At 44.5% G+C, this 18,299-nt stretch overlaps 1 protein-coding gene across 3 annotated transcripts in view; it reads left to right on the top strand.

Annotated features, from left to right (window-relative positions):
- The window catches only part of drp2 (dystrophin related protein 2), a 73,172-nt gene that overhangs the window by 9,695 nt on the left and 45,178 nt on the right, over positions 1 to 18,299 (top strand). For 2 of the 3 annotated variants that reach the window (XM_076046341.1, XM_076046340.1), the window contains exon 3: positions 10,865 to 11,021. In XM_076046341.1, coding sequence (XP_075902456.1) covers positions 10,865 to 11,021 — 157 coding nt within the window. Of the gene's footprint in view, positions 1 to 10,208; positions 10,658 to 10,864; positions 11,022 to 18,299 lie in introns of those variants that run through there. The other variant, XM_076046342.1, reaches the window with a different exon arrangement.

Here is an 18,299-nt window from a genome sequence, read left to right as displayed (position 1 = left end):
GTGTGTGTGCGCGTGTGTGTGTGCGCGCGTGTGTGTGCGCGTGTGCGCGCGTGTGTGTCTAAGCATTTTCCTACCATCAATCGCTCAGTCTCTAAAAGGGATGGATTTGTGCTCTCGCTGCTGCCGGGCGGGGAATCATTTTGAAATTCTGTGGTTTATTTAAGGAAAGCAGAAAACTGCATTTTTTTCCCCTTTCTTCTTCCGGGGAGCTTTGTGTGTTATTCCATTAGAGTGATGGATGTGGCTTAGGCTGCGCTGCCAAATAATGCAAATGTGACCCAAATTTCAAGGTTAAAGAAGACGCTGTGGGACGCCGTCACTCAGCCGTGCCGTTGTTAATTGAGTAATTTCTGAGGTCATTTGTGTCACCAGGTAATGAATGTGCAGCGTGTGGGAAAACACAATATTTGCAATCCCTAAGACAGCTGGGATAGGCTCCACCCACATACCACAACTGTCAGTGCAGGATAGGCAGCGATAGAGAATTGGTGAATGGATGCACTACTGTACGTTTCTATTTTTTTTTTCAATAACAATTCAGCCAGTTCATTGATTTTTCCAAGAATGCAGCTCTCATGCTTCGTTTTTTTCTTTAATTGAAGATAATTTCTCTGAACTTTCACTCAACAAGCAAACAAAATTGATGACTTGTCTTCCATTAAAACAAAGGTTGAAAATTGCATTTACTTTGTCAGTCGGCACCAAGTTTCCTGACGAGTGAAATGCAAATGACGCTGTTCAGTAATCCAAGAAACAACGTCCGTCGGCCTGTCAGGCCTGACTTCTGACTTCTCTGATGAAGTGCAACAAGGCAAAACTGGAACTGTCCCACAGTCGTTCAGTTGTTCTACAAGGAGGCGGTGCACCGGAAACCTGGGATGTCTAAACTTGTTTTCATTTTTTCATTTTTTTTTCTTTGACTTGAATTTCTCTTTGATCTGATGTCTGGGTTCTCCTCCTACAGTCCAAAAACGTGCATGTGAGGTGATTTGGAAACTCTGAATTGTCCGTAGGTGTGTATGTGAGTGCAAATGGTTGTTTGTCTCTATGTGGCCCTGCGATGATCTGCCGACTTGTCCAGCTGGGCGAGGCTCCAGCATAATTGATAATGAATGGATGAATAGATGATTTAAACATTTTACATCCAAGCATTTTAACACTTTTAATGTTGTGTGTTCTGTGAGAGCCTTAATTCAAGTGAATCATGCAGGGAAACCACAATGTTCAGATGGAGAAACAGGTTATTACTCTATAATAGGATATTATGATCGTTAAGTAGCCCCCGTTGTTAAAATAATTCATAAAAGAACAGGCCAAAACCCTGATAATGCTATTTGAATACAACACTTTCAAGATTAAATAATTTCCAAGCCTCTTGAAAACAAGCTTGGATTTGCCTTAATGAAAAACCCCAATTTTGTAAGCAGCAGCCCCCATGAATAATTTGATAAATTACCACTTTGTATGTGAGTGTGCGTGCGTGTCGGCGCGTGTGTGCCGAGCTTGAAATTAAAGGCAGAAAAGGCTTTGATGAGAGCAGTGAACTGTTTCCTTTTCTTCCCGTCATCTGGTGCAGAACAAATAGGAGGTGGTCTCGCGCAGACGAAAATACATTTTCGGACGAGTGTGTCTGTTAGACTAGTGCAGAGAGAGAGAGAGCGGGAGAAAAATAAAGGTAGTCACGGTTTGTGCACACAGTGTACCCGGACACGCTGAATGGTTTATATGGAACAAACAAAATCCCCAAAGGACTGCAAACATTACGCGAGCGATGTAGGATCCGGCTTTACATGCTTTGCACATTATCTGCGCTCACTTGAGGAACCGCGGACCCAGATGTGCACGGGGACCGACGGAGGACACGTCAGCCCGGCGCAACCAGCGGCGGTGCTGCGTTGTTAACTTTCCTGATTTCCATGGCGACTGCACTGCGAGTGGTAAACAACAGGCAGTTGGCAGGAAAAGAGGCCGCAGCCTTTGTTTAGAATTTTAAATCTGTCTTTAAAAATGCAACCGTCATCACACAGAAGCATCCAGTCCCACATTACAGCAAAAGAAAAAGAACTTTACACTTACTTCCTAATGATTTTCTGTCCAAATTATTAAGAAATTCTCCTCCCCATGAATCATTGATGCATCGCTAACTCCATAACCTGAGCGGCGGATTGAAGTTTGCAGTTCACGTATCGATAGCCGAGACTGAGAGTTCGCTGCTGTGCAGGCGTGCACAATCAGCACGACTATTGTCTCGCTGCGCGCGCGAAGCCATTTACACAAAAACCACATAATTCTAATTCACGTTCACGCAATCTGGCGCAATCACACACAATGAGGATAATTGTTTGGCCTGCACACATTGTGAATCACAGGACAAATTGTTGTATTGTTGCAGCAATTAAAAGATTTATGATGACAGTTTTTTCTTCTTTTTTTTTCAAAAAATGTGTTTAAAGTTCAACTTTTGTAAGTTTACAGCTGGGGCAGTGTGCAAACAAGCCATTGCGTTCACAAAATTCAAAACAGCAGCTGTTTTATTGAAATTTCAAAGAACTGCCAATATTTTTCATTATGCAGTCTAAAAAAGTAAGGAATTGTAAAATCTCAGTAACAGGTTTATGCATTATGCCAAATCAAACATAGAAAAAAAAACACGAGCAGTGGTTTTTATTTCAGCGAACAAAACCCTGCTCTGCAAGCTTCCGTCCAAAAAAGGAAGACAAAAAATACTTTTTAAAAAGACCCCGAAACGTTTCGTTCTCCCCACTCACACAAAAGGTCCATTATGGCTCCTTATTTTTCCTCCAATTGTCTCGCAGCCGAGGCCCCCTGTGCCGTTCATTTCTCATCTTATTTTCAAACCCCTTCGAGTCAAGTCGGCATTCACGTCACGTCGTCGACCCTTCCTGCCGCGCGTCACTGAAATCCACACTCGTCTTTTGCCTTTGACAGAACAATTTCAGCGATCCGCGTGCATTCACGTCACCGGTGGGGGCGCCGTGGTTCAGGGTTGCGACTTGTGCTCCGGCGTCCGTGTGTCAGCTTTTTATCCTCCCAACCTGATGTGTCAATCAAATGTGTTGCTTGTGCGGGAATAGATGAGGACTGCAATCCCAGTCAACAATATATGAGCTTCTTTTATTATTTAAAGTTGTGAACGTTCAGTATTTTCTTTTCAGCCTGTCTTGTGTTGTCAATCATGATAATTGTTCTGCGAGGAGACAATGTTTTGCAGTTTTAATTAGCGAAGCAACAATATCCGGATCTAACAGCTTAATTATACCTCAGTAATACATCCATGGCACTGTTTTTTCATGATACTTTTACAATTATAGACGTGAAAGCAAGCACTTTACAGTAACAATTAACTCTGAAGAACAAACCTGGCGTAGGTATGAATCAGTTGTTGTTGTTCTTGTCCGTCAGTCGCCTTTTCCCTCTTTCACCTCATGGTGCAGGTAAAACTGAAACGCTTCCACACATCAGGTTTAAAGCTCACTGGAGCGTCTCCAGTTCTGCATTGCCGCTTCTCTCACTCCGCTGCCAAGTCTCTTCTAGCGGGTGGAGTGCAGAGGGTGATGGACTCGCATGGGTCGATGTTAAATGCAGTTCCAGTTGCGCTTCCCTCCACGCCGCTTCGCTGAGGCTTGAAAAGCATCCATGACATTGTGGTACTGTAATATTGTGAAAATGCTGATTGCGTTTGCGTCCTAAACTTTTTTCTTTCTTTTTTTCATTTATCAAAGCTTGTTGTACTTTGTTCACATGCTGCTCTATATGCAAGAGCTGGTCAGAACTGGAGAGCTTGAGGTTAAACACGAGTGCGGCGGGACCTTCAGCGAAGCACCATGATTTTGAATAAGTCGGAATGTATTCTTTTCATCAAACTGAGTTATTTTCTTTTTTCATGTGGATCGCAACTGTTAAAGTCAAGAGTGAATGCTGTTCTCGAGTTGATGAGGCACATTTCACTTCTTGATTTGGTGAAAGTGGAAAACTTCAGAATCCCAGAGCTGCGTCTGTCATTTGAAGACAGCCAGCTTTCATTTCCTTTATTGCTTCATTCAGGTGTTTGCCTTTGGTGCAGCATGTGACGGTGATTGCCACTTAAACAGATCCCCTGGAGCTCTGGATTTTTTAAAGTTTTATATTACTTGTAGATGGTGGTCTAATTTTGGCAGTGAACAGTTTGAAAATCTCTTCCGTGTCCATTTCTTCTTTGAAAAGACCATAATAAGGCTGCACAGGAGACAACTGTGTTTTCCACCTGAGCTGAAAGCCGCTCAGTTCCTTTCTCAAAAGAATCGTCAAAGTTTTTGCATGACTAATAAACATTTTATGAATTATTTATTGGATATACTTATGTAAACAGTCTCAGTAAATGTTTGCCTGGGGAGTCAAAGTGTGATTGGCTGGAGCCACAGGTTGCAGTTTATCCGGTGCTGCCGAACGTGCAGAAATCCTCACAGGAGTTTGTCTCCTCTGGCTGGCCGCTGTGGAAACACCATCATAGGTGCACAGTCTCCTCAGTCCTGGAAAACGGCCCTGCTGAGTCTGACTTGTCTGCTCCTGTTGCCCGTCAAAGGCATCTCCCACGAATTTTCCAGAGAGATTGTTGGTATTATGTATTCAGCGTGACTCCTCCGACGCCACAGGAGAAGACCCTGAACCCATCACACGTGGTGCCCTCAGACTCCGCAGTGCCTAAAGTCAAAAAGGAAAGCAGACGGAGAGGCAAAGGTAGAAGACGGTAGAAACGTTCTTCTTAACATGTGGTGCCCATTTAAGACTGACTTGGCAAAAAGTAAAAATTTATCATAATTATTGCTCAACGTCCTCAATCCACCTCTTTTGTGAATGCCAGCAGCCTATTTTGTGTCGTCCCTGACTGTTTTCCTCCCAGTGTATCGTGTCTGGACTGAGCCCAACGCTCATTCAAGTGCATATATGCGTGAGAGAACTGGTTTGAAGTCCCTCAAACTCCTGCCTCAGCCCTGACTTTTAGATTGTGCTCCAGCAACGACTGCGTTTTCTTTTTGTTGTTTCACAACTCATCAACAAACATAGAAAAATTTCAATTTCAATATCAGTCCCTGCTGCAGCTGTAGATTTCTACCGAAAAGAGTGAAGGTCCATTTTGCGTTGTGAAGAATATGCCTTTCAGTCTGAATACAAATAAAATGTCACACACATTTGGATTTTAGGGTAAAAACAAACAAAGATCAGTGTAATCGTATGAGATGACAATTGTTGAAAACACATTTATGCTAATACTGTGATAGTCAGATACTAGTTATTATTCGCGCTGTAGCCTCAAAAATAAAAACGGAACGAAAGGTCATCAAAAACACAGCTGCCAACCAAAAAGTTAAAAAGAGTTCGTCTTGACAAGACAGCAGGCCTGTTTCCATTAACCTTGAAATGACGCAAACTGAATTTCAAAATCTATTTTGAAGGGAAAAAAAACCCACACAAAATATATAGATCGCAGAAATACATCTGCCAAGTATCCATGGTGTTATGAGGTTATGAAACAGAAGAAAAATGAGGCTGAATATCAAAAAAAAAAGTGTCTCTCAAACAGAGGGGAGCAAAGTGCAACAAGTAAACGCGTCTTCTGGAACATCACATCAAGAAAAACTATTCAAAATCAAAAAACACATTGGCAACACGATTCACCCCAGAAGAAGCATAAAAAAAGCTTCCAGTACTGCACAGAACACAAAACTGACAAACAGGCAATGGCTTCTGGTTTGGCAGGTCATAGATCAGTAGTGACACCCACACCAGCAGACCAGAGATGAATTGTTGAAACCTCAAACTAAAGGAAAGCAGAGCTGACAGTGAGACCAAATACAAACTAACCACCTCAACTTTGGCCTGAATAACAGGAGCAGGAAATGACACATGCCGGCAACTGGTCAGAAAGTAGATCTGAAACAGCTACTGAGGGGTGAAATAACCGTAAGGATACAAACAGCTTTGAAACATGATCTTATATAGCGGTTAGCGCTGTTCGGTTTGTTGATTTTATTTCTTTAGATTAGAATGTCACAGCAAAAAATATCCCTGCAGGAGCGGCACGCATAGCAGGCTCAGGTTAGTGCCACCATCCAGCTTTCAGAGACGTTGCAGAGACCAAGTTAAAGGTCATGAGGGAGAAGAAAATGTGAGTCAATCCCAAAAGCATGATGAAGTTAGTAAGAGAAGCTAAGAGAGACTTCAGTTGCCTTCACAACAAATCATCGCTCTGGTTTGTTTGGACATGACATTGTGAGCATTCCTGGTGCAGAATGAAGCTGCTGAGCCAAGATTGAGTCTCAATATTTGCACTCATTAACTCCAATGTTGATGAGTCATTTCGCCTCCTCGTGCGTCTGTGTCTTGTTTTGTTTTGGTCTGAATTTTGCAATGCCCCATAATGCAAAGTGTTACTAGATACGAGTGAGGAAAGCTGTTCGGAAAGTTCTGAAACGGACACACAAGGATCATGAGAACATATGCAGATTGAGTCTTTTAATTTTTTTTCACTTACAAAGCTAAATGATCCAGAAGTAAAAGCACAATAACATGCACACGAATGGCACAAAATGGAGAAAGGTGAAATTAAATAACAGTAGGATGAATAGAGCAGAAAAAATGAGGAGATTCTCTCCTCCACAAATGAAATCAGCCAGAAGTAAGCGATCACATTGAAGGTAAACGCATGAGAGCCGATAACCAAAAACCCAATTATTGCAAAAGGACTGTAACCAATGGCCAAACTGTTTCCTTGTTTCTTTATTAAAGAACAAAAGAAAAAAAAACATACAGTAAATCACTATTTGGACAAAACCATCACTTACTTGAACTGCTACCAAATATTTGCACCCAACTTTCTGCCAAGTGATCTCGTTATTCAGGTTCTAATGTCCCAGACTTGCATTTACAAGTTGTTCTTTACCCGTCATTGGCCAACAGCAATTACATTTGAAATTAATATTTCTCTGAGTCTGTGGATTCGCTGACGCACACGCACACGCACACACACAAACACACACACTGCGGTTCCCGCTTGTCTTACTCTTTGCCGTGTTGCTAATAGTAACGTGGTGTCTGCCAATCGGATGCACCGATGCTTCCACTTGGCCCCTGGGAGCCGCAGCTTAAATCGGTATGAAATTTCTTGTTGCTCGGGGCGCAGCCGCAGCGGCGGCGGCGCTCGGGCCGCTGGCCTGGCAAACCCTCAACCTGGCTGCCCTACAGCTTAACAGTGCGAGAGTTGTTCTTGGCAAGCGTCTGCGGCGTGACAACACTTCCATTACAGCACAGCTTAGACTCTCACCTCCTGTGTGTGTGTGTGTGTGTGTGTGTGTGTGTGTGTGTGTGTGTGTGTGTGATGGAAATAGCGGCGGTGTGCGAGCCTCTATGAGCGGTGAGCGCGGCCACCCTCTGATGGATGACCTCACTTAGCCGTCTCAGAGACGAGCGGCCGCTCCGGTCGGAGCCCCTGGTTTCTATATCCGTGTATTGGCTCCTGTCCTCCGATGCCGGGATCCCTCGGAAAAAGCACTTCCTCTCGGATTCAATTACCGCGGCGAGCTGGAGCTGCAGGGGCCCGGCAAGGTGTTGGGGTTGGGAGGTTGGTGGTGGGGAGGTTCACCACGTGAGTTCTTCTCCCGGGCGCCAGTGGGTTGAACAAAGAGGCCCATAAAATACAAAAATGTGCACTTACAAGCTTGATTTCACCTTTCCGTCCACCGCCACCGCCCCGCCCCGCCCCCACCTTAACGTCTCAAAGCTTTTTCACCACTTGTCTTCCTGCAACTGGCACCCCTGAAGTGATATCCAATCCCTCATGTGTCAGAACTCATCTGTTCCAAATTCGCTGGCAAGGAAATTGCCTCGCGGCGCGCTATCGGAGGTGGGGGGTGCGGGTCAGGAGGACCGCTTGAGCTGTTTTTTCTTTTTTCTCTGAATTTCCTCCATCCTCAGAAGTGCCAGAAGAAGAAAAAAATGTTACACAAGAGATTTTTTTTTCCATTCTGAAGGTTCCATTTCGAGTTTTAAATCGAAATTTTGTGAATAAAGTCGACAAAGAGAAAACTTGGTACTTCACTTAGCTTGTGCGCAGAGCTTTATTTAACTTTACTCTCAACTGTATTCTCGACAATTCAACTTTAATCTTGGAATTTTAACTTTATTTACATTGACTTTATTGTCAGAGATCTTTATTTTAATCACGAAATATTGACTTTGATTTAGAAATTCCGACTTTATTCTCGAAAATTCTATTTTATTCTCGGAATTTCAACTTCATTCATTCATTCATTTTCCATACCCGCTTAGTCCCGAGCTCAGGGTCACGGGGGTCTGCTGGAGCCTATCCCAGCTGTCTTAGGGCGAAGGCAGGGGACACCCTGGACAAGTCGCCAGGAAATTTTAAGAATAAAGTTGAAATTCCGCCCTGCGGAATTTCAACTTTCAACTTTCAACTTTCAATTTCCTCTTTATTCTTGAAAGTTTGACTTTATTCTCGAAGTTTTGACTGTATTCTCAAAATTTCAACTTTAATCACAAAATTTCAACTTTAATCTCTAGCTTTTGACTTTATTCTCACAATTTACACTTTAATCGTGCTTCATCAAAATTTGAAAAAAAAAATGTTTCTTGATTATTTTTTGTCTTCTTGTGGCCCTAATTCTCTTCCATATGTTTGGGTGGATTGCAAGATATAGCGATTCATAATGTTTAACAGCGGCCACACCCTGAACTCTTCCAGTGCTTTTAAGTCTCCGTCTTCTTCTGCTTCTTCTTCTTTTCCTCCACCCCCTCTCCCTGACCCCCCAGTCCTATTATGAGTGCATTTTCCCATTCTGAGCTGTGACATTGTTCCCAGTCTGTCTCCCTCACTGACTCATGCTTTCACACCCACTAATTATCGCTGCTGTGACAGTGCTGGCAAAATGTTCGATGTGCAGGAGTAATGGTATTGGAGTGCCGGGTGCTGGTCTGTAATTGAAACATTGGGATGCTTTCACACACACGCGCGTGCACACACACACGCACACGCACACGCACGCACGCACGCACGCACTTACACACACACACACACACACACACACACACACACTCAGCCCTTCCCACTCCTTTAGCGCCAGCTGTGCCCCCCTGATGGGAGGGCAGTCTCCCCACAGACGTCTCTGCCGCTGCTTCCAATTCACTCCGCTGCTTGTTTCTGAATTGATACATAAATAAGCAGCTGCGACGCCAACCTGCAACTCGCAGGTTTTCTAACCTGCACTGGGGCGGAGCGGAGCACCAAGCAGCTGCACGCTGGACTTGTAAAATACACATTGAGATGCTGGTTGATGTGTAATTATTCATCCATCCCATTCATTCATTTGTTTTTCTGTCGCTGCTCGTCCTGCAGTCCGACTGGCAGCAGGGCCGCCGCAGCCTCTCCCAGATGTGTCGGCGTGAAGGTTTTGGTTTGGTTCCACCCTGGACGAGGTGCCAGTATGTTGCAGGAGAGACAAACAACCATCCAAAGTCCAAGTCACACCTGCAGACTGTTTAGACTTGGCACTTTTGTGCAAGATTTTAGACTCGAGGAGCAGAGACAGCAAGAAGATTCCGGCTCCAGCGGGATTTGAACCTGCAACCTCTTTGCCGTGAGGTGACCGCGTTCCAGAAATGTTGAAAGGATTTTGCGTGTGTGCGTGTGTGCGTTTGTGTGTGTGCGCGCGCACTACTATAATCAGCCTACGGACTCTTTGGTCCACTAAATGATTAGCGGTGCTTGTTATCTCGGGATGGAGGCGGGTCAGTGCGGCCAAGATGACGCACAACATCTCCGAGATGGGGGAAAAAAAAAAATTAAAGACTCAATACTGGCCTTGTTACAACATCACAGTCATATAAGACTGTTTGGTCTCTGATGAGTCCTGCTTAGTTACACATCATAACATGAAAGATTTAGACGTGTGCTTTGAACACACAGACAACCCGTGTGCTTTAAAATGCGGGAGCTGCTTCTAGTTGCGTTTGTGTTGCATTTAAGCAGCTTTTTTTAATCTAATGCCTGCTGTCTTTAGTTTGTAGCCAAATTAATGCATGAAAGGGATCCCAGGAGTGTGTTATCTAGTGTTGATCCAAGCCACATTATGCAATGAAATTATAAAAACTGCGTCTCATCATATGGATGAGGTAGTGTGTTGTCTCCGGTTAAATGTTCATTCTGCAAAAAAAAGAACTACTGGCGTGCCTGCACCCTCTAACACTCCAAAAGAAGAATCCAAAAGCTTGTGCGGTTGCCTGACCAGAAAATTGCACTGCAGGGAAAAGCAAATGGTCATTATTATAATGCTGGGTAGAGATTTTATGTCTAATTAATTATGGCTCGCTGTAATTACCAACACTTGCGCTGCGCGCAGACAATGGTCTGGAGTGCCATCAGCAGCGAGGCGCGACGGACCCGGAACATCTTGGCGCTCTCTGCGGCCGCTAACGCACTGACCTTTCCTGGGGGATGAAGACATTTCACAAACAGCGCTAACCTGATTTACAGAGACCTGTTTCATCCCGGATCCTTCTTGCCGCTGGCCGGCCACGCTGGCATTTTAAAATTGCAGGGGGGAGAGCAACACATAGCATCATTATTTCTGAATTTCAATTGAAGGTGTGTCGCTAACTTTTTTTTTTTTGGGGGGGGGGTGTGTGTGTGGGTGGAGGGGCTGTCGACTAATGCTGTGTTGACATTCAGGATAATGGGAGGCAGCGAGCAAGCAGCCTGCGCAGCATTTCGCCTGTGAAATGGAGAACACTATTGTTTACTAAACACTTGTCTGTGTGTGTGCGTGTGTGTGCATGTGTGTTTTGCCGACAGGGTGCGTCTGGAGGCCTTCTCGGACAACAGCGGGAAGCTGCAGCTCTCCCTGCAGGAGATCATAGAATGGCTGACAGCCAAGGACGAGGAGCTGTCGGAGCAGCTGCCCATAGGAGGCGACGTCGGGGCAGTGCAGCACCAGAGGGAGTTCCATCAGGTAATGTGGATGATTAAAAAAGAAAAAAAAAAAAAACAAAGTAAGAAAGATAGAGAGACCTTCCCGGTGCAAATATTGATGGGAAAGGAGTTCCTATCCTGCCTGACGGGAAATTGAATTTCCATGATGCGTCTGCAGCATCCAGTCACTCAGGGCTCGTCGGTGTACAGGCAGACACGCATCGTTCTGCAGAGGAGCCACTGGTTTTGCTTACTGGCAGTGTGACTCAAAGAAAAAAAAAAAAAACAACAGACTTTGCGATTAGCGCAGGTGTGTCAGTCATTTTCCGGGCTCGGCTCTCTGTGTCGAGAGCAGCCGTGGAGCAGTGAGGTCGTGCGAAGTTTGCGCAATTCTCCAGCAGCCTCCGGATGTGAGAAATGAAGGGGGAAAAGGAAACAGTCAGAAAAACAGACACTAAAGACACTGAGGGACTTGAACTGTCAGGCACCTGCTGCACTTTTTTCACATAGTGCAACCTATGTATTTCAGGCAGTGTCAAATTATACAAATAATTCTCAATATGTTTTCTTTACATGGTGGTAAACTCCACACAACTGCACCACAGCGAGTTTATCACAGTTTCTGTCCTGTCACAGCAGTTATATTAAAACACTGCTGAGTGGAAACTTGAAAAGTGTTTTCTTCGATTTCTTTTAATTTTCTCCTTTGGATTGAGGTTGGGTCTGTGCACCGCGGCTCCCGCGACCTCTCCTGCCCGCAGGACTCGCAGCTCCTGTGTGTGACACCTAAGCCCAGGCCGCCGTCTTCCCCTTTGAAGTCCTTTTAGAGGCGGCACTTTGAAAAATGGATTACCTGTGTGCTCAGGGCCACGGACAATGATGTGTGCAATGCATGCGATGGCTGTGTAAGTGAGAGGTGTGAGGCAAAGGGGGGGGGGTTCGAGAGGGTCCCGCAGGCCGGCCGGTGACTCTGACAGTTAAGCGGGTGAATCTGGAGTCACTGCAGAATTATCGGTGGAGTTCTTTTTTTTTTCTTTTCTTTTTAAAGCAGTGCAGCACGTGAGCGCCAGGACAAACCGGCAGCCCTGCGCCGCTGCTGATATCACAAATATGGATCAACTTCATTCGAGTGTGGCGGAAACTTTGCTGGCTGATATCGCTGAGGCTGAAGTTCTGTTCACTGCGGCGCTAAGTGACGGATTAGAGCCAGCCGGATGAGTCTTTATGGGGAGCTTGGGCCTGTTTACTGCATAGTGAGTGCAATTCAATCATTTAATTAAAAAACAAACAACACGTTTGAAGTCACAGCTTGGTTTGAATAAACCTCTTTATTTCTGCTGTTTTAAAGGCGTTGCATGAAATAAGACGTTAAGGGGGAAGGAGGAAGATATTTTCCACTTCGCTGTCCAGATTGAAATAAAACCAGGAGCCTCTTTCAGAGATGAAACCACTGGATAATTTCCTAATTTGATCTTCTAGTAAAAAAAGAAACAGTGGTCAGAAACCGCCCTCCAGGCAATTTCGTTTAAAGCGTTATTTCCTCAGATGTACAAGTCAGACAGACGTCCTCCATGCGTTTTAATTCACTACAGAAAATTGGAGCATGTTTTCTCAGTTTGTCATCCAACGTCACTCTGAATAGTCCTGACGGGTTGTGACGCGATTGTTTGAGTCATCGGCGCGGCTTTGCAATGGCCAATAAACCATCTCACAGGATTTTAAATACATTCAAGTGAGCTCGAGGGTTTTGTGTTTCTATAACCGGGCATAATGACTCTCGTTTCCCGACTGCAGCTGTGTGAGGATTAGCTATACTGGGATGATGATTCCAGCACAAAGACAGACTATTTGCACTGGACGCTCCAGTGATGTTACTCTGGTAAACACGATTTCGGGGGGGGGGGACCTCATCCTGTTTGTCTTTGCGGGCCTGATGGTGGAGAGTTAAGAGAGTCAGAACTTGTCCGTGGTTCACTAATAGGATCACAGACACTTTAATCCCCAACTTTTAAACTTTAAGGCTTTGGGAAAACATCAATTAGAGTTACTGACAGTGTTGACCATCACCTCCTCCTCCTCTTCTGCCTCTTCTTCCTCCGCCTCCCCATAGATAACTCCTTTACGGTTCAGTGACGGTGGGCAGCCAATCCCTTCAAGGGCCTCTGTTGAGCAGAGGACAGACAGACTCCAAGTGTGATTTACACACACTGACGATGAAGGTTGCAAAACTGAATGAATGATTGTTTTATTTCGTCTGAATGACAGACATGCAAACTAAAAGGATAGGTAAGAAGCCGAGGCTAAGAGTCCCCCCCCCCTTGCGACCATTACATTTAAGATCAATCATGGTGTTAGAGACAAGATCATTAGGCCACTTTGCATATTATAACAGTGACCAATTTGGAACATAACGAAGTAGGCAGACATAATTAAACAAAAAAGTCAGTAAAATAAGATGTTCTTGCATAATTTCAAACATTCATACAATCATTTATGAGAAATAAGGAATAGCTTTCTTTATTTTATTTTTTTTTAAAGCGGATAGACAAAGAGAAACAGTAATAGGCAAGAAATCATTGATAACTTCGCCAAAAACTCAAAACTGCAAAACCTTGCTGCTGTTTTGTCATTTTTGTCTCCAGCCTGTCAATCAATCCACAGAAATGAGAAAAATCCATCCACCCTTCTTTTGCCTGCTTCTCTGAAAGTTTTCTTCTGGAAATTGGCTATTTGTGACATCACAAAGGGCATTTGTGCGTCACTGATGCTTTTCCCAGGTTAGTGCCAGTTCCTCCGACCAATTCAACATTGGGTCCGTCCTCTTCCAAACATGTGGAAGGTCCAACAGAGCATCATTTTTAGCTGGAGGGTGAAAGCAGAGGGTTAAACACTCTGTTTCCTCTACATCCCTCGAACATTTTCAATAATCAAACACACAGAGCTGCTGCCTCCGAGTTCCAAAGGGAACATTTCCAGAACATTCTGCCTCCATCGACTCAGAAACCCCAAAGCTTTCTCTGAATCCGCTGTCCTGCGGTCTGTTATGGGCTGAGGGGGGGGGGGGGGGGGGGGGGGGGGGGGGTCATGTGATCAATGTACCCGAGTGCTGTCCAACATATTTAATGCGTATGTGACGCGCTTAAAAGTGCATGCCACAGCACAAATAATGCGAGCAGTAAATTCAGCGCAACCAGAAAACAGCTGATTATGTAAGCGTATGTTTATTTAAACACTACAAGCACTTTGCTTGCTCACGCTCTAATGTCTAATTTGACACCTTCACTTTTGAGAGCCTTTAAACTTTAAACCTAATTCATATTTGATGCATATTTTCACATTTTGCTCTCAATAATGCATTGGGGTCTGACACCGTCAAACGGAGGATAATATGCGGGAAGTCCTTCACTTCTTTTTGCTGAAGTCAAAGTCAAATTGATCGAGTTAATCGGACTTATCAATCACAGAGTGAGCGTTGGAGTGGCAGCGCTGTTAAACGGCCTCGACAGCAGAATTATAATCCAAAACCGTCAGCACTTTCCGCGCCGGCATCATTCTTTATTAATCGTGCGGATGATTTACTGTGCGAAGTTTACTGTTAATCTTACCTGCAGCAAAATAGCGGAGAGTGATTTACGGCGTCATTACTCCGCAGTAATTACATGTCTTTTGTTTAGTGGCATTTCCACGGTGCAGCCCAGGGACTTTGCGTCTCCATTCTCGTCCCGTTGGCTAAAAACACCTCAATGGGCGGTCGAGCCAGGTGAGGAGGGAGCCAGCGTAGCGACAGGAAGGCTCTGGCTTCCTCCTGGAGATACATCCCTAACCTATTCATCTTCTGACGGGCTGCGGTATGCACGATCCATTTTAGCTTGGCTGCACAATGTGAAGCAGGATGGTGCACAGAGACCTCCAGCAGCCTCCAGCAGCTCGGCTCAGGATGGAATTAAGTGGCTGTGGGGCTCTTTTCAGAGACAACATGAAAGCAATTTGGTTACATGCATGAGTCATGTTTGGTCACAAAATGCTGAAGTGTGTGTGTGTGTGTGTGTGTGTATGTGTGTGTGTATGTGTGTGTGTGTGTGTGTGTGTGTGTGTGTGTGTGCTCGACAATGATCTCCCTGTTTTTAATAGCCGTTGCCCTTTCCGAGAGAATTGAGCACATTGCAGAAAACCAGTCCAAGATATCAAGAGTTGAGTCGGCAAATTCAATTGCGACCTCCTACTTTTGCTCTTGCCAACCTTGGCAGAATCCGTAGCCCATCAGCATCCTCTCTGGATTAGCCAGCCGTATAAGGCTCAAAAGCAGGAACTAGCAAGCTACTCTGGAACAGTGGCTTAAAGCTGTTGTAAAAAAAAAAAAAAAACGGCTGCTGCTCAAGAGACTGGATGTGGATTTTGCCGTTGCGCGGGTTTATCAGAACTGGGTGGTGTTTCTATATAAAGGTGCAGTGCGTAAAATTGATGATTTGCATAAAATGTATGTTTTTTGGGGGCAGAAGTTGAACATCCAGACCAGGTATATATGCTAGCTAGGTGTACAATTACTCTCAAATAAAATTTGTTTTTCCAACCTTTGAAACGGTTCTTCTATATATTCAAGGTTCGTGCTCACAGGTAGTCGCCATGTTTTTAAGGCAGCTAGTATGGATACAGCCTGAGAGCATGTCTTGTATTTTCGGTTGGATGGGCGTGTCATCCTCAAATACAAGATGACGTAAAGTTTTGTTAACAAGGCAAACAAAAAGCTGGAATAGCCACAGTTATGGGAACCTCATGGTTGGAGAGGAAAACGTAGGAAACGTCACGTTGCTTTGCTTTGTAGTCGCATTGGCACGAGTCACGTTAAACAGCGTGGCTCTTGGAAGAGGCAGTCATCAGCGAGCTGCAGCTAATCAGACTGATGCAGTTGACTGTAACCGGCTGAGTCACCTTTTCCGTGTTTTGCGTCCCTTTTCCAAATGCGTCCTGTGGGCTCCCTTGTTGCCTTTGCGCTGATGATGGCCTAGCAAGCCAGATAACGAAGTGGCACATTGTTAAAATGCAGGTTTGATTTGTGCAATACGACTCCCCTGGTTAGGGCATGAAATCTTTGCAATTGCTCTGAAACACATGGGGGTTTGTGCAGGGACAGATTTGTACTGCCGTGCCCACTTTGGTTGAAAATGAAGGAATTAGATGATAAAAGAGAAATGGTGTCGTTTGAAGAGGTAAAAAAAAAAAAGAAAGAAGGGAATTAGCTCTCACAAAACGGATCCACATCCGCTAATATTGTGTGTGTGGGGCATATAAATGAGATGTGCTCTTGACATGCGTCCACACACACACACACACACACACATACACAGAGCCTTAAGACATAAACTGCATATCACCGTACAATTTTCTTGGCTAATTTAGAAAGTTTACACGTAAAACTGAAGAGACTTTTAATATCTTATTGGTAGCTTCATTTTATTGGGTCCATCTAAAGAAAATGAATGGCTTTCCCTTTTGGTGAGTCAAACACATGGGGAAATAACAAAGATCGCAGGATGTGGTACAGCAAGGAACGTCTCTCCGCTGACGGGTCACATTGCCCCACCTGTTCTCGTAAACTTATGAATGAATGTGTGTGTCTTCCTGTTGGTTATAAGGATTAATGACCTGTTCAAAGCAGCCCCCGGCAACAAGCACAATCTTCCAAAGCGGCCACATCGGTGCAGACATATGGCTTTAAATGATTGTTTTGTGTGAAATAATACTGGCCCTCTGCGTCTGTAGCCTGGGATAAATCTGGAGAATGAAGCCAGGATTCCTGCGCTTGAAGATGTGCAATGCAGACAACATCAACGCGCCTCTGTCTGACGGGCAGTGTTTGGAGAGACGTTACCTTGAGCTTGAGAGCCTGCTTTTATTTCCCACAGCACCCCGACGCTGTGTGATTGTGTCGGCTCTGTAAATAAAGCCGTGTTTCCATTTCTACTGTCGTTCCAGTTTTTCACTGCTTTTACTTCACGTGGTGTCTCTGAATAGAGCTGCCTCGGCCAACAGTGTCGATCTCAGTCTTTCCGGACATTCTTTTTCCGTTGTTGTTCTCTCTGCAACAAACTCCATCACCAATACGCATATAAAAAAAAAAGAAAAAGGAAATGCCACAGCAAATTCAGAAATCTTTGAAAATATAAAGCATACCTCAGCATAACTACAAATGGATCTCTCCATCTTTATTTGTTTCCTGTTGCTATCTTCGACAGAACCCTCGCAAAACTTGAATTTGACATTGGAAGCCTGACTGGATGATCCTCAAGCTGACCAATCAGATTGATAATGCAATGCAATGTTCAATCAAACTCTTGAAAAAAAAAAAAAAAAGCTGTTGAGATTAGAAAGGGAACTGACTTTCCACTATAAAGCTTCACATTCAGAAAACTTTATTGATCACAAGAAGGGCATTTCATGAGCAGCTTACCTCATATCACATGCATGCGAAAGGCTTCTGTACCATTATTCTGTCTTGTCTGACTTTTATTGTGAAAATGCCAACCACCGCATTGGCTTCCGCCTATCCTGGTCCGGCTTGCAGCAGCAGTGTCCTCAGCAAGGAGGCACAGACCCAGAATGAAACTGATTATGCCGCAACTGCAGCATAATCAAATCACTTTGGCAGGAGCTCAGCTAGAAGTTTCTTCCGTATCATCTTATTGTGAGGCTGTTGCTCACTGGGTTCCTTTGAAGAAGCACAGTCGAGCTGTTTCTCCATTGGAGATTGGTGAGATTTCAGTGATTTTTGGAGCAGAGATCTGAGTGACGCTGGACTTAAAGAGACCAAAAGACAGAGCTTTACTCGCCCTGACAGGGTTTGAATAACCAAAAATTAATGAGCACCATTACTTAAGAAAAGATGTTGGCAGATACAGTTTTTTTTCAAGATTACGCCTGCACTCTCTGACTCCAGCTCCAATTTTTTTTCTTTTTTTTTTTTTTTTTACAGCTAAAAGCCAAAATGACGAGGAGAAGAGCAACACTTCACATTGTTCAGCGGCCTTGCTGTCCCTTCCCTCCACCTCCTCCTGATCTTCTCTCATCTCCTCTCCTCTTCACTCTTCATTTTCTCTGCCGTCATCTTTTCCATTCACAGCGCAGCGGCTGCGCATTGCGAAGGACGCCTCGGCTTGCCGAGCATCCAGTTGCTTTAAGACCGCTGTGACAAAGCAGAGAGGGAAACTGCGTCCCTGTTTTTCTATGGAGAATTAAAGCGTTTTAAGAAAGCTGAATTATTGATCCTAAGTGGATTCGTCCCGATGCGACTGTGTGTGTTTGGGATGAGCTCCCTGCATGG

Source organism: Nelusetta ayraudi, unplaced genomic scaffold (genome assembly GCF_046127955.1).
Source record: "Nelusetta ayraudi isolate G7.1 ecotype Tasmania unplaced genomic scaffold, CSIRO-AGI_Nayr_v1 ptg000090l, whole genome shotgun sequence".
Classification (NCBI taxonomy): Eukaryota; Metazoa; Chordata; class Actinopteri; order Tetraodontiformes; family Monacanthidae; genus Nelusetta; species Nelusetta ayraudi.
Note: the sequence above shows the minus strand (reverse complement) of the source record. Positions and strands in the feature narration are given on the sequence as shown.